The sequence below is a fragment of the Diadema setosum genome, chromosome 17 (assembly GCF_964275005.1).
Source record: "Diadema setosum chromosome 17, eeDiaSeto1, whole genome shotgun sequence".
Lineage (NCBI taxonomy): Eukaryota > Metazoa > Echinodermata > Echinoidea > Diadematoida > Diadematidae > Diadema > Diadema setosum.
The window spans coordinates 10,384,937-10,409,769 of NC_092701.1; the positions used below are offsets into that span (position 1 = coordinate 10,384,937).

At 41.0% G+C, this 24,833-nt stretch overlaps 1 protein-coding gene across 1 annotated transcript in view; it reads right to left on the reverse strand.

Moving 5' to 3' along the window:
- LOC140241167 (complement C3-like) overlaps positions 1 to 24,833 on the reverse strand; it is a 175,354-nt gene that overhangs the window by 22,900 nt on the left and 127,621 nt on the right. Inside the window, exon 34 of the mRNA XM_072320928.1 lies at positions 16,323 to 16,428. Coding sequence (XP_072177029.1) covers positions 16,323 to 16,428 — 106 coding nt within the window. The remainder of the gene's footprint in view (positions 1 to 16,322; positions 16,429 to 24,833) is intronic.

Sequence of the window (24,833 nt, forward strand, 5' to 3'; positions counted from 1 at the left end):
AGCACCACCCCCCCCCCCAAAAAAAAAAGGACCCTCAATATGGTTTACACTAGTACAATATCGTTCGGTGTAGAAACATATAATAGACAGCAATATAAGAAGATTAGAAAATATATCAAATTATAAGTTGAGATTTAACTTTGAGGCAACACACTAAAGGTATTGTTTACCATTGGGAGAGATATCACATTCAATTTATATGTGCAGGTTATTGTATCAAAAGCATTCTACCATGTAAAAAATTATGATAAAGCCTAAAACATACGGAGATATCACCATTTCTTTTGAAGAAACTATAACCATGATAACTGTTGACAGCTTAGTATAAAAACATTCTTATCAGATCTATTTAGTATATAATCTAACAATATTTAGCATTAATTATACTGATTTAAGTTTGTACATTAGTTGTTCTATCCCTAACTCACAGTAACATAGAACTAGTTTGAGGAATTAACTAAAGCTGGGGTGTTTTTTTTTTTTTTTTTACGTGCACTAATGGTAAATAATGCCTTGAACGACAACCTCGAATAATTACCGCCATCTTGAATTTTGTGTGGATACTATTTTTGTCGCTAAAAATGACACACTGGCAAAAATTTGTGCCAAATTCCAAGCTCCTATCTCTTTTTGGAAAAATATGTTCTGTTCAATCTTATCTGCCTCAGAACAATCTACTATGAAATGCTTCAGTAATAGCGACCAGCGTCACCTACCACTTGGTATGAAAAGTTAGTTTGCAGGCACTAAGTCGCTAGACCATTGCAGTATTGTATGCAAAATTTTTAATGGATGAATATGATTTTTCAAGTTTTAGATGTTACCTTGTCAACAGTGTATGATATTGCCTGTAATTCCATACATATGAATTATGTCTCAATCTCAGTAAATCTCAATCTCAATCACAGGTTTCAAAGTAATTCTTCAGTTCTTCTTTGATAAATACTAAAATCATGCATTTTTACATTTCTTCCTTTTTTCAAAACATTATAAAATTATGGATGTCCTCCCCATCCCCACCAAAAAAGAGAAGCAAACACCCCCCCCCCATTTATCACAATACACAGCTAAAGTGGTATCAACTTTTAGGAAGTTTTACTCTCCTTCGTATTACATCAAATTTGTTGCAATCCAATGTCTCTATCAAATTTTATATTTGAAATGTTAGATTCAATAAAAATGGCGGCCCTATTGGACCGCACCTGTACTTTAATGTTGGAGGTTTTTGCAACAAATCTACTGAGGTGTACTTACGGAACATTGCTTAGTATGTTTAGCATTACGTATCGAGAGTTGAACTCGAAAAGTAAACACGATCTTGGATTTGACCCTCTGTGACTTCTTTGGGAACAGATGCGTGTAAATACATAAAAATGGGATCTCAAGTTTGAGACATTATAACTCCTGAACCAAATACAATACTGACCTCTAGTTTTCTCCAAATATTGATTATATTGGAAAGATGTTAATTTCTACATGGTTTTCATAAACATTTTTAAATTTGATTTTTTTTTTTTCCTTTTTAGAGAAATATTCATAGTTCATTCTGAAAAATGTCTCCTTCGAACAGCGACTTCGTCGCCACGGAATTCATTTGGCAAAGGGTCTGAAAACAGACAATACCAAATTGCGTTTGTTTACAAGCAGAGCGCCACTGCGACCCCGTTTACAGTGCGGGGCCGGGCTCGGCCGCGGCCGAGCCCGACCTCAATTGCGCGGCCGAGCCTCGCAATTTTGTCCGTTTACACTGCTGGGCTCGGCCGCGCTTTTAATTCAAACCTTTCAATATTTTGTCGTAGTGGCGCTCTGCTTGTAAACAAACGCAATTTTGTATTTTCTGGTTTTCAGACCCTTTACCAACTGAATTCCGTGGCGACGAAGTCGCCGTTCGATCAAAGGTCTTTGCCAAAGGAAAAAAAAAAAAAATCCTTTGCAGGACAAAACCACCTTAAACTATACTAGTTTTCGACGTTGAGGGGGTTAACATCCTGATAGCGAAATATAGAGGCAGAGGGTTTGGAAGCCAGACTAAAATTGGCCGCGCATTTGGCCCAGTTTGCGTTTACACTGAATAAAGGCCGGGCTCGGCCGCGGCTCGGCGGCGGCCGAGACTACCTCCAGAGCGTGGCCAAATGCGCGGCCAATTTTGGCCTCGCATTTGGCATTTTGCGCGTTTACACTGAAATGAAGGAGGGCTCGGCCGCGGCTCGGCCGCGGCCGAGCCTCGCACTGTAAACGGGGTCTGCGACAAAATATTGAAAGGTTTGAATCAAAAGCGCGGCCGAGCCCGGCAGTGTAAACGGACAAAATTGCGGGGGCCCGGCCTCGCAATTGAGGCTGGGCTCGGTCGCGGCTCGGCCGCGGCCCAGCCCACCTTCACTTCAGTGTAAACGCGCAAAAGGCCAAATGCGAGGCCGAAATTGGCCTCGCATTTGGCCTCGCTCTGGAGGTGGTCTCGGCCGCGTAAACGCAAACTGGGCCAAATGCGCGGCCAATTTTAGTCTGGCTTCCAAACCCTCTGCCTGTATATTTCGTTATTCAGGATATTAACCCCCTCAACGTCGAAAACTAGCATAGTTTAAGGTGGTTTTGTCCTGCAAAGGATTTTTTCCTTCGGCAAAGGCCCTTGCCCGAACGGCGACTTTTTCGCCACTGAATTCAGTTGGCAAAGGGTCTGAAAACCAGACAATACCAAATTGCGTTTGTTTACAAGCAGAGCGCCACTACGACAAAATATTGAAAGGTTCGAATCAAAAGCGCGGCCGAGCCCTGCAGTGTAAAAATAATGGACAAAATTGCGGGGCTCGGCATCGCAATTGAGGCTGGGCTCCGCCGCGGCTCGGCCGCGGCTCGGCCCAGCCCCGCACTGTAAACGGGGTCTTAAACTCGTTGCATGTTTGTTTTGATTCAGTGCATTGATGGAAACTACCATACTATACATTATTGAAATAATTAGGTGGAAATCCTTCCAGCATTTCAGCACTGTTTTATATAATTATTGTCACACTTCACCAAATGGCTTGTTTCTACCACTGCCACTGTCACTACTACTACTTCCAATACTAAACTCTTTTTGCTATTCTGCAGCTACAGCTATCATAGAAAATTATCATAGAAAATAGCGTCACCTACTAGCCTTCACGCGTAGGCCTATGAAAACAAAGAAGATTATCATGCAAGATAGACAGTTTGAATTAATATGAAAGCACCCTAGGGCAGAGGTGAGGTTGCTGAAATCAAGTGGTGAATAATTAGTAGAAGGTATTTTGACAGAAACTCTTGAAGCGACGTTAATACTCTTGGCCAAAATTCGATCGTCACGACAGGACGACACTAGTACACTGATATCCCCCATATCTATTCTTTGTATGCATGGATCACTTGTCAAATTTCTCTTTCGCTTTGTTGCTTGGATCGTCCAAAAGAAAACTCAAGATGACTTGTCACATGCATGGGATGAAAATACAACCAAACATAAATAGGTTGGCATGCCCCTGATATTCCTTGTCAAAACCAGTAACGGTATAACATGGTGACATGCAGGACAATGTAATATTTTATCATGTTTCTTCCATACAAAGTGTGGTTTTGTGTAAAAGAACGTTGCAATGATCATATTGTAAAATGGGAAAACATCAATGCAAACCCAATGGCTTTCAGAAACTCTTACCTTTATTTCTGGTAAACCTAACTATCAAGTAAAAGGTTTTCATGATTTTGGGCAATTTGTATCTTGATGGTGACTGGCAGGGAAGAATTTCCTCTGCTCTTTAAATTGAAACGATTTATACTTGATACCTGAGGCATTTTCCAATTTCAAAGCATTGATTACTTTATGTGACAATCCATCAGCTCTGAAAAAGAGATTGTGACGCATGATTACCATTGTGGAGCTATAGACCTACATGCAGAAGTTAAAAGGAATTACAAATTGCGGTTGTCATTTTCTTTTTTGTCAATTTGGATTCGCTGATTAAAAAAAAATACTGTTGAGAAATATCACAGTGATTAAGTTTCATACTGCTAAAGGATTTAAGAAGAGAGTTTGACATCATATCTTATTATATCGCAGCATATCTAATAGGCCGATATGAATGACATGACATTGTGAATAGTGTGCATGTTACATAATGTTACAACCATGTATGATTTTAAACGCTCTTGGTTGAACCGGGGTGAAAAGGCAACGATCGAAGTGACGCATGCCGTATCAAACCAAACCAGACCATAAACAACATGCAGGAGAAAACAATCATCATCGTAAAAACATTGCTTCCCTTTGCTAGAAATTGTTAACAGAGATTCTTATCAACCTTTGATCTTAGCCTAACACTTTTTATGTATCTCTTCCAACTCGTCGCTCTTGGCAGACTGACGCACACTATAGAGGGAGTGTCCGGAATGTATCCTATTAGTTTTGTGCTCCTATATGCGCCTTGTTTGTAGTGCAAGATGTTTCCCCAGAGATTTGCCTCTGAGAATATAAAATCACAGCCAAAGCTCGTGGTGAACAATACGGCCCAGGCATGACACATACTTTAATACATCACGAGTTGTTAATTATCATTTAAAAAGCTGCTACCGCCACGTGAGCAATTCCAGCTGCTAGACGAATTCACTTAATTAGATTCGATATTGTGAACCATTATCGCCTCTGATAACGACATGATGAAGAAGGTTACAGTTTACTGTAAGATGCACGTATTAATAATAGGACCTACATATAGGTACACCTCTTTTATCAATATCATCATGCACATTCCCCTGAGTGTCTTCAGTGAATGTAAAATGTGAATGCAGATCGCGGGCCCGTTTCATAAAACTTGTCATCAGTGACAACTGCCACATTTCTATGACAAATTTGCTCTCAGCCAATCAGATGCACGGATTTCAGTAGCTTGTCACATCTATGACAGCTTGTCACTGATGACAAGTTTATTGAAACGGGCCCCAGGTTATGTTTGATAAAAATCCGACAGTTCAAAAGTTAAGCATTTCACAACTGTTAATTAATATGATCAGCTCAATTAATGCTAACGAACGACAATTCATTATGTATCAATGGTGGAAAGGTGTCATGAATATATATATATATATATATATATATATATATAGAGTTGTATTGTCAAAGCATGACTAATTATTGACATTTTTGACATAACAAAACAAACGAGAGGCATCGACTCACCTCCTCCTGAGAGGGGATATAATATGGAGAGGTCGGTAACAAACGAATGAGTGTGTAGGAAAGATTTGAAAAAAAGAACAAAATTGTGGAATATTCTTCATACTTTCGTGCTATAATTAGCGTAACACAACGGTATTTGTTGTCCAACGATGATGGAACGTGAACTTATAGCCAAAAGTTTCAAATATCATAACTTTTTAATGTATAGGCCAATCTCTCTCAAACTCTGATGTTGATGTCTTCTGAAGTTCTAATTTCGCAGCATTTAATGAATTTCCACAATAGTTAATTCTCACTTATCCATTTCATGCTACCATATTAATTTGATTTTATATTTCAACATAATTACCGTCTTTCGTGCTGTATTTTCCCTCAATTTCTCCCACTTTTATCATTGATACTATACCTCCCAGGGCAAATACAACCTCACATGCATGCACTGTGTAATTATGTGGTGTATCAATGATAGGACAATTGAACTCGTGATTCATTGATCGATCTCGTAACATGCGTTATTCTGAATATTCAGACGGGGACATCTTAACAAGTTTTGGTTCAAGTATGTTTGGACAGATTTTCAAGCACATGCATTCTTCGAAAGAATGTAAGAGAATTGAACATATTATTATCTCCCCTCCTCAGTCAAGGTACTCGACAGTCCGTAGGTATTTTTAAAACAGAACTAAAAAGGCCAAAATCAGAACAGCAGGTTCGCACATCGTATTCACATCGTTCTTGATTCTCTTTTTTTATGAGTTCAACTGACGACAAATCTTTATTGTCTCTCAGTTTCCGTGATTTCTCGCGTTTGCCGAAGTTGTATAGAACGACACCCACGCCATTAACGATTGGTCCCAGAGAAACACACAGACTGAATAGGGATCTGTACTCCCAATGATTACCCTTTGGTTTTATAGGCCTACCCTGTGTTCAGTATCTACTACTGATTCCTATTGTGCTAACTTTGATACGCGTACTTGTGATCATCACACAAGCCGTGTCCCACGGACCTAGCGGATTAACGTCTTGCGGCCAGCCTCTTTATATGTACCCTTTGTCTCTGTACGGAACAATACGCGACAGCCGGCGACAATACGCGACAATACGCCGACAATACGCGACAGCCGGCGAATGGGTTGTCTGGCTTCCAGACACTCTGTTCGTACTCTTTCGCTCTACAGTGACGCCTTCAACGTCGAAAAGTGGACTAGCTAGGTGGACTAGGTTTATTGGTTGATTTGCCCTCAGCGAAGGCTGCGATTTCGTCGCCGCGGAGTCCAGGTGGCAGAGGGTCTGGAAACCCGACTAGCGGATAGGTATATCGTGCCTGTCTATTGAAAGCGTCGAGACCACCTCTCACGTTGGCTTTGGTATATAGAATCAATAATTCTATCATTTAAGAAATTCGATGGATTTTTGGTAAAACGGGATACACAACATGTTCTCATTATGACTCTGCAAACTTCTAGATAGTGTAACATACATTCTACTTTTAACTTCTATCCAATTTACGAGCACATTATGTATGCTGCATGGGATGGTTTTGTAAGCAGCTATAGGCCTGTAGGTATTATGGTACGGGCCTATGATGTAATACCTAACTAAATTATTACTCACCGAGTGGCTAACGGGACTTGGAGCTGAAGGCACCACCAACAGGAGTGGTAGACGACCGTATCAGTAGTGTAGAATGCACCAGGGCACCAGTAGAGGTGAACAGTGTCCTTGTAGGTTGTATTGCACTTCCCGAAATGATAAGAACGAATATGGACTAACTCCGAATGCACTTAGGGTGTCCGAAGACGACAGTGTCCCATAGAAATATGTACAAAATATCCAGCAGCAGCGTGGAATATCCTCCGGGTGCCGCGGCTAGCACAAGCGAGGGTAGAGTCCACCGCTGGGGCGCTGGATAGATGAAACTGCGAGGTCCCTGGTAGAGCCTGCACACCACGAACAGTACGCTAGCAGGACCGATGCAGTGATGTGATGGGACGCAGATCGCGTTGAATGCAGCAATGTAACGAGGCGCCGGTCGCGTTGAATGTAGCGATGTTAAGATCCCCAGGTTGGAGTGTAGCCTGAAGAAAGGGCGAGTCGCGATGAAAAGTAGCGAATGCCGCGAAGTACGAAATCCGGGAAAGTGTAATAATCCGTATTGAGTATAATCCGTATGAAATGCCAGTCCACGGTGCGAGGTATCGTCAGCGCGAGAAGACGTGGGAAGTACAAACGGACGTAGTATGCGGACGTGAGTGACTACAACGATTAGGACGCGCTCTCGGGATGAAAGCTAATCGTGAAGTGAGGAAGCGTGGAAAATGAAAAAGCGTAGTCGGAGAAAACATGTCACGGACAGGAGCTTTGAGAGTGGTAATTGGCTGATGAAGATGCGTAGCTCGTCACTAATTGGTAGCTTGTTTCCGTGACAGCAAAACAAGGGATGTGTTTATGAAAATCCGACTACTGCTGGAATGTGAAATACGCGTACCTCGGCATGATGACAAAAGCGAAGAATGTAGTGCGCACCTGTCGTGTGCTGGCGCACAAAGAAAGCTCGCGTGGATGTTGACAGAATGCTGGGTTGTCAGACAGCATAATTGACAGCAGCCAGACAGTAAAAATACCGAGATATTGGAAACCGCTACATTTAGCCCCCTTCCAGATCGCTAGTGGAGAAGAAGTCAATGGAATGAAGACTAAAAACAAGCGATCGATACGAAAAGGTAAACCAAGTAGAGGCTGAAAATATCAGGTATCAAAATACATGTATTGAACGTAATGGGCTGGCCAGTGTACGTGCTTACCGCCAGTGCGTGTCGTTCGTGTTGGCTGCAGGAGTGGTGTTGACTGCTGCAGGAGTGATGTTGACTGCCGCAGTGTCGTCTGCTGCGGTTGTGTAGGCTGCTGCAGTGTCGTCTGCTGCGGTCGTGTAGGTTGCTGCCGCGGGATGGTGAGAGGGACGCTCGGTGTGCTCGCTGTGCTCCTGGCAGGGACAGGCGTAGGCTGTTGCCGCGGTGTGGTGAGCGGAATGCTCGTCGTGGTCGTCTCCCTTTTGGCGTTGATCTCCAGAGTGAGATGCTTGGGATCACGCGTGGAGTTGTGTGGACGAGCGGGAGCGTGGGATGTGGTATTCCGCTTGCGTCGTCGAAGATTGCGACGTGAGCCAAAGTCGGGCGTGAACGAGCGCTCTCCGAGAGTGGTGACGGGGGGCTTCACCGCCTGTGAGTGCAGTGCAGGCGGGGGCTTCGTCTCGTTAGGGAGTGAAGGAGGGAGGGCGCTGACTTCGGCTCCGGTGACGGTCGAGGAGTGTGTGCCGTGTTCGACAGCCCGGTGTTGTCGATCCGAAGTGGGAGATCGGCGACCAGTTGTGTCGCTGCCAGAGGGGCTCGTCGCCGCTAAAGTCTGGCTGGGCTGTTTCCCTGGTGCGTTGGAAGTGATTGGTCTCTTTCGCCGCGAGCAGGGTGAGCAGCACTGCCGGGCGGCGTCACCAAACTTCCAATGGAAGTACAGTGCACTCCCGTTACAACGAACACGGTTATAACGAAATTTCGTTATAACGAAGTAAATCTTCTGGTCCCAAAATTATCACCATTAAAGTCTATGGTACAAAATTCGCTTATAACGAACACGGTTATAGCGAAATTTCCGTTATAACGAAGTCTTTTCCGAGCACCACAGACAAAGAAAAACAAAAGAAATGTGCTCTGTTATAACGAAATGCGAATTGCTTTCGATAATACGTAGCAGAACAAGCATTTATAGCGTCTCTGCAAGGGTGAACGCTTCACACCACTGTGTGTTTGCTCCTTGTGTCACACACAGTTTCTGAGGGGAACTTGCGTTTATCATTGTAATACAGTTATCCCATCACATTTCACATAGCTTTGCAGTGTATGATGAGTATTCAGCAAACATAATATACGTGGTTCCTTGTTTTCGTTATATATTGTATTTGTTCGGTTATAACGAAATTTCGTTATAACGAAAGAAAACTGCCGGTCCCGAGCATTTCGTTATAACGGGAGTGCACTGTAGCACTCACTGCCAGCGTGTCGGATTTGGGAAGGGGTTCGCTTCCGCGGCGCGCTGCGCGGCCCGCCTCCATGGCCGCGGTTGCCGCCTCTGGACCGCTGACGAGAACGAGGACGGTATTTCCGTTGCGAACGACGTGATGTTCGCTGAGACCGTCGTTCGTCCATGCGTGCTACCAGTATGAACAGCTGCTCTGTTAGCAGCAGGACCTGTGCCGTGAGGTTCGCTATGACGTCCGCCGGAGGGCTGGTGGTAGCCATTGTATTCGTCGAAGTGAAGGGTGAGGACGTAGAATGGGACGTGAAGTTGGCCCTATACGATCACGTCGGGGTCACCAATGTAGGTATAATGGTACGGGCCTATGATGTAATACCTAACTAAATTATTACTCACCGAGTGGCTAACGGGACTTGGAGCTGAAGGCACCACCAACAGGAGTGGTAGACGACCGTATCAGTAGTGTAGAATGCACCAGGGCACCAGTAGAGGTGAACAGTGTCCTTGTAGGTTGTATTGCACTTCCCGAAATGATAAGAACGAATATGGACTAACTCCGAATGCACTTAGGGTGTCCGAAGACGACAGTGTCCCATAGAAATATGTACAAAATATCTAGCAGCAGCGTGGAATATCCTCCGGGTGCCGCGGCTAGCGAGGGTAGAGTCCACCGCTGGGGCGCTGGATAGATGAAACTGCGAGGTCCCTGGTAGAGCCTGCACACCACGAACAGTACGCTAGCAGGACCGATGCAGTGATGTGATGGGACGCAGATCGCGTTGAATGCAGCGATGTAACGAGGCGCCGGTCGCGTTGAATGTAGCGATGTTAAGATCCCCAGGTTGGAGTGTAGCCTGAAGAAAGGGCGAGTCGCGATGAAAAGTAGCGAATGCCGCGAAGTACGAAATCCGGGAAAGTGTAATAATCCGTATTGAGTATAATCCGTATGAAATGCCAGTCCACGGCGCGAGGTATCGTCAGCGCGAGAAGACGTGGGAAGTACAAACGGACGTAGTATGCGGACGTGAGTGACTACAACGATTAGGACGCGCTCTCGGGATGAAAGCTAATCGTGAAGTGAGGAAGCGTGGAAAATGAAAAAGCGTAGTCGGAGAAAACATGTCACGGACAGGAGCTTTGAGAGTGGTAATTGGCTGATGAAGATGCGTAGCTCGTCACTAATTGGTAGCTTGTTTCCGTGACAGCAAAACAAGGGGTGTGTTTATGAAAATCCGACTACTGTTGGAATGTGAAATACGCGTACCTCGGCATGATGACAAAAGCGAAGAATGTAGTGCGCACCTGTCGTGTGCTGGCGCACAAAGAAAGCTCGCGTGGATGTTGACAGAATGCTGGGTTGTCAGACAGCATAATTGACAGCAGCCAGACAGTAAAAATACCGAGATATTGGAAACCGCTACAGGCCTAACATTGTCACTCCGTATGACTTCTGTACATAATCTTTCCTGTCATCATCATCATCATCATCTCAAACATGACCTCCTGAGATAAATAAGGACCATTGAAGCTTTAAACATTACATAATAGATACAACGCTGCACAGCAATTCAAAATTAACAGCATTAAAGAAGAAATTTATAGGAAATAATATCATATAGATTGGCTGTTTTCAATCATTTAATGTTATTTTGATTAATTTCTGACATAAATCATGCAATAAAGTTGTCTCTGCTTTGAATATATTAATCTTTATTTTTACCAAATTCGAGCACTGGAAAAAGTTCGATGCGGCTACGAAAAGTGCCAAATCTGCGACGTCACCAATGTATGCAACCCAGTGGGATTTACGTATCTATAGGCAAACTGTGTGCACTTTTCAGGAAATTGGTGTGTAATTTGTTGTCAATCTAGAATAAATCGTCCGCCAAAACTATATATTCACGTCGTGAAATTGTTTGTTTGTTTGTGTCCATTGGAATCATTTTTTACACCCATGAATTTACGGAAAAACAAAGTTTTAAGAGCACAAAACCTATCGTCAGCTCAAGATTCACGATTGCCGTGATCAGCTGTTCCTTCGTACAGCCACAATTTGCTGGTATTATTGACACAACAAATCGATCATTGTGGGGGAATTGCGTATTGCTGAGGTAATCTTACATACTCATGAAGGATGATAACTAAGTCAAAGAGCTGTACTTGATTGGAAATCATTTTTACACCCATAAATTTACGGAAATACGACGTTTGAAAAGCACAAACCTACCGTAATCAGCTCAAGATTCGCGATTGCCGTGATTAGAGGTGTACGCACAACAGTACCAGCAGAATCGGCAGTGAAGAGGTATTCCTTGATGCCATGATTTCAGCTTGATTCTTCTTCGAAATGGCATGATGATGGTTTCTTAGATAAATGTGACCTTTTTTTTCTCTTGTGTGTTGGTTTAAATTCTAATTTCTACCTCAACTCGCTAAAAAACAGTCTAACAAGGCGGGAAACTGCAACATTTCTGTGCTGAGCAGCAGTCACGATACACGTGTTGCATGCAAGCATGCACCGCTGCTGCAGCGATCCCCATAGTATAACACGTAGGTTGCTTGTAAACAAGGGGGTCCTCGGCGCAGTTGACCAATCGTGAACACGTACACACTTCGATCACGTGTCTTGGTAAGCAGCAAGGCTGTTTACGCGTCTGAGAGACGATTTGCATAAACTTACGCATGTTTCAGACGAATTTATAAATGAAAGTGAGTATTTACAGCATGACATCATGCCATGACCATATTTGGAATAAGCAGAGGTGGGGCTTTCTGTAGGTACCAAATGTGTCAGGGTTCAACGCAAAATATCTAAGAGACGATCGCCAAAAGAACAGTCAATTTTGCCGTAAGTGAAGGCGATTTGGTCTTTAGACGTAAGATTTTGGCCAACTTTTGAGATTCACATCTCACTTTTCTCTTCAAAATTCCACATTTTGTAGGTTGTATTTCGAAATATTGTTGATATCAATCAAAAACTAGAAAATTTCCCCTACAACGTGATACCAAAATGTCAATTTGGTCCCTGAGGTAGATCTTTTTTTTTTTTTACCTTTTTCGGGCTGTAGCGCGAAATCACATTTGCCGAGAGGTTTCGGGTTTTGCCATAGCGGGTCTCATATAGCCGTACGGCAAATCAGCTCATACACATTTGGTGACGTCGCTCAAATCCGATGTTTCTTGTAGCGAACGGAGCTACGTGGTCATGGAAATTGGGTGCTTTTTTCAATCTCAAAAACAGTTTCGGGGTAATCGTCTAAAACATATCCAGTTTTGTTAACTAGCTTCTTAGCTTTCCGTAGATATCAAACTTGTCATATTTCTAGATTGTCTATAAATTTCTGCTGTATTAGTAAAGCTGAACGTGCAGTGCAGTACGTGCAGTAATTTAATAGAGCTCCTGCTTTAATTTATAGCTGCAATGCTGCCATTTTTAAATAAAGTACGCAACAACAAACACTCAGGGATCCTCAATATCCATTCTGAAAGTAGATAATGACGGGGCTAGGTAAGTATACATTGTAATAAAACTTTTCTTCTCTCATCTTGAAGTGTTTGAGGTTGCAATCTTTAACGTAAATAAACATGAATATGATCAAAAATATTTTAGAGTCCATCTTTTTGTTTTTCCGGGAAGGGGACGGGAGGAGGAGTGTTGTTTTCATTTCCGATAAATCGTCGAAATACATCTTGCTGGTAACCGCATGGCAGTGAGGTGTTCTCCTCTTACAGCGCCTGAATCAGAAAGGATATGACTATCGAATGAGGCTTATACCTGAACAGGACTTTTCAATTTTAAAAATGTATTGAACTTTGATGTGACATTAAAGTGCAGTACAATTCCTGAAAAGATGTGCTGAAGGAATTGTATTGGATAGAGTTACACTGATCTGTGTGTGGAGTCAAGAAACCTTTTTCATTCAAAATTCTTGATAACAATTTTGAATTGCCATTATCAGGTTTGCTAATAATTTCACCTGTATGCATCTGCAAAATTAAGTAGAACTTTTCTTGAGATACATCATCGAGATTCATCAAAATATATCAAGAAATTGAGAAAATATAAGTTGCTAGACATTAGTTTGACTGATACAGGGACAGATCCAGATCTTCCTTTAAGAGGGGGCGCCTTTACAAAATTAAAGGCGCGGGGAACGCACCCCCAATTTTTTCTTTTTATTTCTTTTGTTTAAGCACAAAATAAAGATGGGGCGCGTGCCCGGTGCATCCCCCCCCCCCCCCCCCCCGGATCCACCACTGTAATAGATGACTGGTAAACAGATTGACAAATTAATATTAAAGGATATGTCAGATAACAGTCAGAAAGATGGAGATAGGTATAGACCAGGAGCTACGTGATCATTCTAAGTGCAGTGAAACCTCATCTCCAAGGCGAATTTAGCGAATGAGATAAATTTGATAGTAAAATAAAATATAAAATATAATAGAAGTAGATAAATAATAATATGAGAAAAAAACTCTGCCCGAGTTCCTTTTTAGGAGGCAGTTTGGGCGGAAAAGAATCTCATCAACTTAGACAATTTCATCACATCTTTTCGCTCTTCTTAATTTGCATAATGAAAATGCAACAAATCACTGTCCACTCACGCAGTATGAGCATCCGTTGCATGAGTTATCACAGCGATGAAGTGTGTTGGGAATGAAAATGGGTAATTTTCGACTGACCCATCGCGGAAGTGTTCATCTTCTCGAGAAAATCAGGTTTTGAATACCGCGCTCTGGAGAGGCGTCTCAGATCTATTGTACGTGTAGCACCTTCTTGGTATATGCCGGCTGATTTGTATATTAATTGTCTATTGGCGATCTTTAGAAACAGGGTTTGTTTTGTATTCTTTCTCCCATTTCACCCTTCCCTCGACCCTTCGGTGGCTTTGGTTGTGGCCCATTTTATTCACTAATTGGTTGCAGCCCTTTTGATTATTTTACCGCGGCCCTTTGGAATCTTGGGTCGCAGCTTTTTCAATCGTTTCGCTGCAGCCTTCTCGATCACTATCTCTTGGCTGCAGTCCCTATTTCATAGCCCTATACATGACATGTACTTCAGCGATCAATAAAAGTCAAACAATAGACATCAGCTGGTGAGCTGATAGAGATTTGATTCATTTCAAATACATGTTACAGAATATTATGACCTCCTCGAGACATGCTAGTTTATGAAATGGTGTTTAATGTTTCAGTACGAGGTGAAATAGTGTCTGTATCTATCACATCCACTGCATGTATATATTTGTTGCTATTACTACTTTCTTAACATTTCTGCAATTAAAGAGCTGTCGCCTTTCGCATAATACATGAAGTATATAGCTCCTGCCTACGATTTATGTAGACACGAACCGCGTTGCAAATCATAGTGAGAATGGAAATAAGCGATGAACAGATACAATAAAATCCTACTTCGTGTCCGTACATGCGTGGATGGTGGCGATCTGAAATTGTGAACTGCCGCATCAGACGAAATCGAATTTTAGTTGAATTGGTGTGGACATGAAATTATCTGCTAACATAGCTTGTTAGCATATTAATTCATGATCGAGTTTGCTTTTGAAAAAAATAAAAATAATTTTCTCGTTATGATATTTGAAATATGAAAGTTTGTAAAGTACTGACAGAATAAAAAAAAGATATAAAGATATCTACAATTCAAATAAATTGTTATGAGAGACAATAATGGTACTCTTGGCCATCCTCATGCAGCCAACAATCCGTGGCTTTGTTGCGTTTTCAACATGCCATGATTTCACAACTGGTTACGGGTGCTTTTGTATAAGCCTACATAATTCACTGATTGACAACCAAAAACAAAAGAAAAACAAAACAAAATGAAATAAAGGAAAAAAAAGAAACACATACGCACAAACACAAGATGACAAAAGTGCCCGCTTCTATATCATTGAAAGCACCGCTGGCAGTGTGAAATGCATGCGTTGATAGCCAATAGAGATTAAAAATAAAAAACATACCTCACAAAGATCGAATTAAAGAAATCCTAAAACATATAGAATCATAGCTTATTAAAACAGAAAAATGACGTAGAAACTATAATGACTTAGTTTTGTCTTTCTTAACGTTTGAAGCTGCATTTATTTTGTGAACTTAGGAAATAAGATCAGCCCTACGAGTCAGTTAATCTTTTTGATAGTATCTGCTTTGCGCTTCCTATAAGGTTTGAAAACGTAAAGTTATACTGTGCTAGTCACAAACGCCGCCACGAGAGGGCGTTGTGCTAAAAATGTGGTTTGTCACACTTTTGACAAGATGGAATTTGTTATTGCTTCAAGGATTAGAAAGGACCCACGCGGCGTTTTGAAAGAAACGCCGTAGATGGGGCCAAAATGAAAATACGCTTGAGTACCCCGGCGCATCGCGGGCTTTTTAAAAGACCGCTCAAAGCACCGATGAACGGCCGCGCCGCGGGTTCGCCGCTCAATGAAATCTGTCAAGGCGCCTGACTACATCGTCGACAGAGAAAATTTGTGATGACTTTGCTACTACGCACATTATTCAAAGGCATCGATAGTACAGTCTCGCACGTTTGCTGGATGATTTACTTGTCTTACGAAATTACTTTTCTCTTTATGATTGGCGATTCTCCCTACGAATGCAGATGTGATCATGACATGTGAAGAAATAACTTAAGGCTCAACTGGGAACAACGTAATAACAGTCCCGACAGACAGAATAGAAGAATCTTAAACGTGATAATCAAGAATCATCATCAAGCTTTTTAGATTTATAATCACAGAGGAGAGAAATAAATATCATGAAGAGTTCCATCGCGAAATGTCCATAGTCTTTTCAATATGAATATGCTTGCAATCAAACCTGGTAATAACCAACGAAAATAATATTAAAATCGTTGATATTCTTTATGATATTCTTAAGCACACCTCCAAGAATATTTCTCGTTAGATCTACAATTATGTATGAAGATATATTCTGGGAAAGACTTATACACTATTTTATCGGATGATGCACTTACTTTGAAATACTGAAACATGACGCTTAACTTGTTTGCAATGACACTCTTCATAATAATTATTGTAAACAATTTGAAATGAGGTGTTTTGAACCTTAATTGTACCTGTATTGTAGTAGTCATACACATGAACGGGCACGGCTTGGGTGTTTCCAACAATACTCTGGAGAAGGGCCCTGAAACCGACGCACAGGAATTCATCATGCGGAATCTGTCAATTGAATGTTGTAGTGTTATTTTAGTTTGATTTTGATTTCATATCCGACTTGTCAGGCAGTACATACACACAAACCGCTTCATCATAATTATTCAAAAAAAAAAAGGACAATTAATGCTATAATTGTTTTAATCATGTCCTCGGCTTGTTTTTCTTCACAAGTTTCAAGGTGTTGTATATACAGGGTGGCCCAAAAAGAAAGGAACACCTAAGATCTTTAATTCTAGCAATATTCTTGCTAATATGTCACTATTTTGCATACTATTGGAAAGGCCATTCTTTTTCCAGTAGAATGACACCAAATTCTTTAATTGCGGTCATTGTCAACCCTTGCAATTTTCAAAATGTGATCATTTTGCACTCTCAGAGACGCCGAAACCAGCGAGAATTTGGCTTACCATAGAACCAGAAACGTGAACAATGTGCGGAATGTGGGGCGGACGGTGTTATTGTCATCAGGTCGTCTCAGTCACAATGGTAACGAACAATGACAACCACATTCCACATAAAATTATTGTTAACGTAACTGGTTCTATGGCAAACCGAATTCTCGCTGGTTTCGGCATCTCTGAGAGTGCAAAATGATCACATTTTGAAAATTGCAAAGTTTGACATAAATGGTCCTAAAATCATAACGCAATAACCATAATTAATGAACTTGGTGTCATTCTATTGGAAAAAACAATTGCCTTTCCAATAGTATGCAAAATAATGACATATTTGCAACAATACTGCTGAAGGTAAAGATCTTAGGTGTTCTGTTCTTTCTGGGCCACCCTGTGTATATGCAGAGGGTGGCCCAAAATGAACGGAACACCCAAGATCTTTAATTTCAGCAATATCGTAGCAAAATATGTCATTATTGTGCATACTACTGAAAAGGCCATTCCTTTTTCAATAGAATGACACAAAATTATTTAATTTTAGTTAATGCGTTATGACTTTAGGACCATTTTTGTCAACCCTTGCAATTTTCAAAATGTGGTCATTTTGCACTCTCAGAAATACCGAAACCAGCGAGAATTCTGCTTGCCATAGAACCAGTAGATTTCACAATGTGTTGAATGTGGGGCGGAAGGTGTGATTGTCATTGTCCGTTATTATTGTGAATAATGTGAATGTCATTGTGAATATCATTATGAATGCTACTGGCTCTATGGCAAGCCGAATTCTCGCTGGTTTCAGTACTTCTGAGAGTGCAAAAAGATCACATCTTGAAAATTGCAAAGGGTTGAAAAAACAATTGGTCCTACAATCATAACACATTAACCAACATTAAAGAACTTGGTGACATTCTACTGGAAAAAGAATGGCCTTTCAAACAGTGTGCAAAATAATGACATATTCGGAACGGTGCCAGGGAAAAAATGGCAGAGGTAAAAATGGCAAAGGTAAAAATAGCAGAGGTAAAAATGGCAGAGGTAACAAATGGCAGAGGTAAAAATGTCAGAGGTAAAAATGTCAAAGGTAAAGATGTCAGAGATTAAAATGTCAGAGGTAAAAACGTCAGAGGTAAAAATGTCAGAGGTAAAATGTCAGAGGTAAAAATGTCAGAGGTAAAAATGTCAGAGGTAAAAATGGCAGAGGTAATACTGTCAGATGTAATAATGGCAGAGGTAATAATGTCAGAGGTTAAAAAGTCAGAGGTAAAACTGTCAGAGGTCATGTCAGAGGTAAAATGTCAGAAGTAATGAGAGCGATTTAGTCAGAGGTTAACGTATGAAGAGGTTTTGAATAATAACCTAGCCAGAGCAAACTTTATCTATGGAATTATCAAATCCAAACTGCAGATTTGAAGAATATTTATGGAATCATGTTTTAAAAAAAAATAGAGCACTCTCATTATTCTGAGTTTGATTCAAGTGCAGTGGCGTAATAAGTCTGATCAGAGAAGCCAGCACTAGAGCCTAGTAGGAGTATGGGAAAATATTATTATTATTATTATTATTATTATTATTATTATTGTTATTTTTATTATTATTATTATTATTATCATTATTATTGATATTATAGGTTTTCCCCTCCATTTTCTCACTTTTGTCATTCAATTCCAAAGATTTATTATTCAATTTCGTCCCGAGAAACACGTTGAACTCAAATCCTAACTTCACTTTCGCCAATTGTCATTGTAATTCGTTTTTCGTCAAACATTTTCGAAGACAAAGCATTCAGAATCGTCAATTGTCATTCAAATTCATCCCTCCCGCTGACGGATCGCAGAATGTGAAGATCAAATATCGTTTTTGTTCACACAATTTCATGAATTTTTCATTCAAATTAGTCAGATGTTGTTCATTCTTTATTTTGATGATGAACCAACTTTACGTCGGCATATTTTTACTTTCTCTCTTAAATTGTATCGTTACACATTATTCCCCGACCATTCGCCTAGACAACACGCACAAAAAACATGACTGCCAACCAAAATTGATTGAAGGACAAACGACAGTCAAAAGTCATAACTCAGGACAGTATGTCAGTGTCACCTTTTGAACTTTAACTCGTAATGTTCAGGTTTTCGCATCATAATGCAAGAAGCAATCTTTAAATGTTGTACCCTGGAAAGCAGCAGACATAATTATGTTATTCTTTCCTTGACATTTAACAGGTTACAATTCTACATTTTAATTTTGTCTTTAATCATGTTTGCCTAGAAATCGTTTGCCAGTGTTTTCGTTTGCGAGATGGTACGTCTGTTTGTATCAGTGTGTACTCGGGCTGCTTGTGCGTGTGCCTGTGTCTGTGGTTCTGTGTGTGTGTATGTGAGTGTGTGTGTGTGTGTGTGTGTGTGCGGGGGGGGGGGGAGCACACTTGTGTGTATGTTAACTCCTGAATGTAAAATGTGAACGGTTACCGAAAAAAAATTAATGAATGACTGGAAAATCACACCGGATAGATATATGAGACGAATATGAATGAAAATTTAACGAAAATGATTGACAAAAGACGAAATCGATCCTGCTGTTTTGAGTGCTGCGAGTGAGACTGACGAATTTGAACTGTAAATGACGAAAATCTATGCCAAATGACTATCATTGAATGGACTTAATTTGAAAATGAACGACGAAAGACGAATTTGAAAGTAAGATTGGCATATTCCCGACATCCCGTGACGAAATCGAAGTTAAAATTTGTGTAATTAAATGAAAAAGTTTGAAAATGAATGGGAAAAATATATTATTACAATATGTTTATCGTTATAAGGGGGTTCCAACAATGCTGCAAACCCCTTAAACAGTATAATCCTACGTTGTTTCGCCCAATGAAGTTATCACACACACACACACACACACACACACACACGAACCCACTTTTGGTATAAACATATACTTCTATACGCAAATATACATACTCTCACATACACACTCTTAAGCCCTTTTTACACTTGTGTTTCTTAACCCCGTACTTTCTCTGACCCAGGACTATCGTTAGTCCCGTACCAATTTTTTCAGCTTTTTACACTCGCCCATAAATCCCGAACTACGCTCTTGTCCTGGGCTAAGGAGAAAATTGACCCGTTAAAGCCCTTTTTACATGTGTGTTTCTTAACCCCGTACTTTCTCTGACCCACGACTATCGTTAGTCCCGTACCGATTTTTTCAGCTTTTTACACTCGCCAATAAGTCCCGTACTAAGCTCTTGTCCGGGGCTAAGGAGAAAATTGACCTTTTTACACTCGTATTTCTTAGTCCAGTACTTTCCAAACCATAAATGAATATTCATGATTACGCTGTGCACTGTACACGTACACGCACGCACCGGCAGCACTTGATTACCTCGTTTCTGATTGGTCAGTGGGGGTCAGACTTCGTCTTCGTCGCTTAGCCCCGAATTATTTTTTCGTTCTGTTTGCACGCGTTTGCTTATTCTTGGCACCGCAATTGCGGGGTTAGCACCGCAATTGCGGTGCTAACCCTGCTATTTTGCAGGGCCAGATAGTACGGGACTATCGGTGGGGCTAGCCCACTTTGGCAAAAACAAGTGTAAACAGAGAGTGGGCTAAGGAAAATCTGGTACCAACGGAGGGGCTATGCCCCCCCCCCCCCTTTAGCCCCACTGTTGGTACGGGGCTAAGCAAACATTTGCAAGTGTAAACACACTCGTATTTCTTAGTCCCGTACTTTCCAAAACACATGAATATTCATGATTACGATGTGCACTGTACAAGTACACGCACGCACCGGCAGCATTTGATTTATCTCGTTACTGATTGGTCAGTGGGGGGTCGGACTTCGTCTCTGTTGCTTAGACCCGGATTATTTTTTCGTTCTGTTTACACTCGCTTGCTTGGCACCGCAATTGCGGTGCTAACCCTGCTTTTTTGCAGGGCCAGATAGTACGGGATTATGGGTGGGGCTGGCCCACTTTGGCAAAAACAAGTGTAAACAGAAAGTGGCTAAGGGCTAAGGCCCCCCTTAGCCCCATCGTTAGTACGGGACTAAGCAAAAATTTGCAAGTGTAAAAAGCCCTTTACACAAACGAATTCCGCTCACGTCCAGGCTACTATAAGCTATGGTCATTATTTTTCATTTTTGAACTGTTTAGTGTAAAGAAGTGAAAGAGACATAGTCGAAGCAAACCGCTAATTTTTCACCTGTCCTATGTTATTTTCTCACATTCAGGTTTCGTAGGAGCCTATTTATCTCACAAGGCCGGATCACAACATAATGTAGAAGTAAAAATACAAAACGCAAAAAAAAACCCCAACAACTACAGCATATCTATCGGCAGACATAAGTAAGCTCTTGCAAAATATTTTATTACATTGTTCAACTATCACATGGCGCAAAAAAACAAATATCTCGAAGTTTAATGAACATTGTAGTCACTTTACAAACTTATGCCTATTAAAACTGGAGACGAACTTTAGCAATAGACTGTTCTAGTGAGAGTAAAAACTGATAGTTTGCCGTGTGATTTTTGAAAGAATACGCAGGCGAAAAAAAAATGTAAATGTTTGATGCCTTTCAAACTTAGCTGTTGCTCCAAAGTCAGATAAATTTATCAACATGGTGTGTTGCCACAGATTGGTAGATTCAGCCTCCGAAAATGACGTTGTTTCCTCGTTATACAACAAAAGTAATATAAGAACACTTCACTAAAAAGTAATACGAATCTTTCTGAATTTGGGAGTTCAGGCTGCGCGTATTTGAGGTTTACATGCCCTAGTTTCTGCAAGGGCGAGGCGCGCCGTGCTGCTAAGGGCTTATGACGTAACAAAGGTTCTATAATAGTAGAGCGGCATAGCCGAACAATTGTGCATTTTGTGATAAAAGCACCAAATTTCGTACACAGGTTGACAGTCATAATCAGATTAAATTTAGATATTGGGCCATTGTAAATAGCGCCCTCAACGGCCATGGCAGCCATTTTTCAAAATGGTTGCCATAAATGCCATGTTTTCATAAAATTTGCTAATTTTAGGAGAGAAAGTCAATAAGATTTTGGCTAGAAATGGAAAAGTACATTCAAAATACATCTAGATATCGGGCCATCGGAAATAGCGCCCTCAATGGCCATGGCAGCCATTTTTCAAAATGGCCGCCATAAATGTCATTTTTTCGAAATATTTGCTAACTTCAGAAGGGAAAGCCAGTAAGATTTTGCAAACAAGTGGGAAACTACATTCAAAATGAATTTGAATATTTGGCCATTGTTAATTGCGCCCTCAACGTCCATGACAGCCATTTTGAAAAATGGCTGTCTAATGTGCCACTTCTTCGATGATTTTGCAAATTTCAGAAGGGAAAAGTTAATAAGATTTTGCCCATAAATGTTAATTACATTCAAAATTAATCTAGATATTGGGCCATCGGAAATTGCGCCCTCAACGGCCATGGTAGTCATTTTTTCAAAATGGCCGCAATGAATGTCATTTTTGTTAAAAAATGGAAATTTCAGAAGGGAAAGCCATTTTTTTCCCTTTTTTGCAAACAAGCGGGAAATTGCATCCAAAATAAATCCAGATATTGGGCAATTGAAAATTGCGCTCTCAATGGCTATGGCAGCCATTTTTTTTTTAAATGGGCACCATAAGTGCCACTTTTTCATAAGGAATTTCATTTTCAAAAGGAAAAGTCAATGAAATTTTGGTTATAAATGGGAAATGACAATTAAAATAAATTTCTTTATTGGAACATCGGAAATTGCGCCCTCAACGGTCATGACCGCTGAAATAACGCATCCCTAACAAAAAAGTCCTTTGGTACTCCCTGTGGTAGTTGTCGGTACCACACAATGCACCACACACTTGCAATGTTACCACAGGAACTGTGTGGTACTGTACCACAGGCTTGTAGGGTACTCCCTGTAGTACTTGTCAGTACCACACAATGTACCACATGAATATATGTTACCGCCGGAACTGTGTGGTACTGTATTACAGGCTCGTGTGGTACTCTCTTTGGTACTTGTCAGTACCACACATATACACCACAAGTATATGTCAGCACAGGCACTGATGTGTGGTACAGGATAGTACCACAGGACAGTACCATAGGACAGTACAACAGGTCTAATGTTCCGTGGTATTTCGGGACGTACCACAAGGCAGTACCACAGGAGAGTACCACAGGACATTACCACGGGAACTGTCCTGTGGTATTTATGGACATTACCACAGGACAGTACCACAGGACATTACCACACAAATTGTCCTATGGTATTTTGGGACGTACCACAGGACAGTACCACAGAAATCCCAGTGGTAAATTGGGACATATACCTCAGGACAGTACCACAGGACAGTACCACATAAATTGTCCCGTGGTATTTTGGGACGTACCACAGGGCAGTACCTTATGACAGCACCACAGGAAAGTACCACAGGACAGTACCACATGACTGTACCATGAATTGTCATGTGGTAATTTGGGATGTACCACAGGGCAGTACCACAGGACAGTAGCACAGGAAAGCACCACAGGACAGTACCACACGAATTGTCCTGTGGTATTTTGGGACGTATACCACAGGACAGTAACACAGGAATTGTCCTGTGGTATTTTGGGATGTACCACCGGGCAGTACCACAGGACACTACCACATGACACTACCATAGGACAGTACCACAGGACAGTACCACAGGAATTCCTGTGGTAATTTGGGACGTATACCACAGGACAGTACCACAGGAATTGTCCTGTGGAATTTTGGGAAGTACCACAGGGTAGTACCACAGGACGTTACCGTAGGAAAGTACCACAGGACAGTACCACAGGACAGTACCACACAAATTGTCCTGTGTTATTTCGGGACGTACCACAGGACAGAACCACAGGAATTCCTGTGGTAATTTTGGACGTATACCACAGGAGAGTACCACAGGAACTGTCCTGTGGTATTTTGGGACGTAGTACAGGACAGTACCCCAGGACAGTACTACAGGAGAGTACCACAGGAACTGTCCTGTGGTATTTTGGGACATTACAACAGGACAGTACCACAGGAACTATATCCTGTGATATTCCTTTCGTGTGTTTCCTAAAATACCACATGAAGATCCTATGGTACTGTTCCACAAAGAAGTACCACACAGCAAATTAAATGCATAGTATCACACAGTCGTGCCACATAGCAATACCACACAACAAAACCACGAGGCAAAATCACACATGTATAATAGAAAGTACCACAGAAAAATATCACAGGATATTCTTTTTTTTTTTCCTTAACATTTTATAGCAACGGACTATCACATCAGGAGAGTATCACACAGCAGTACCACACAGGAGTACCACACAGAAACATTGTAAGGTAGAACCAACTGAAATAACAAAAATATAAACAAAAAGCACATACATCTCAATTAATTGAAAGATGAGTTATACCGTGAATTAAAGCAATCGATTTGCAATTACTTAGCCTGTCCCATACTCCTACAGTAGACCTATTAAGTGAAAGTGCTGATGTAAAGCATGAGACATTTCATGTGGACTTCTGTGGTACTCCTGTGGTACTCCTGCGGTTCTCCTGGGGTACAAATTTTTACATAGCTCATGAATATTCAGTAAAAAACACTCTAGATTTTAGAAAATTCATAAATGACTTTAAAAGTCAAAGTATTGATGGGACTTACTTTGAACCTTATTAAAGATTGTCTAATTATGTTATGTTATCGCCAACATCATAAATATTGTCATGAAAGTGTAATTTCATATCTTGATAATAAAGTATAATCTAGTTAGTAACCATGCCTTAATGCATTACAGATAGACGGCCATATGTACTGATACGACCGATGACTAACTAGGAATAGGATGACTATGTAGATCTATTATAGGACTAGAATGGCACTTGGCCATATAAGACTCTCGTTTGAGGATATATGTTAGGAGTAGGACAGGTTATTAAGTAAGGCCATGTTTGTCCTGAAATCCATCACTCTCCTATCAAAAATA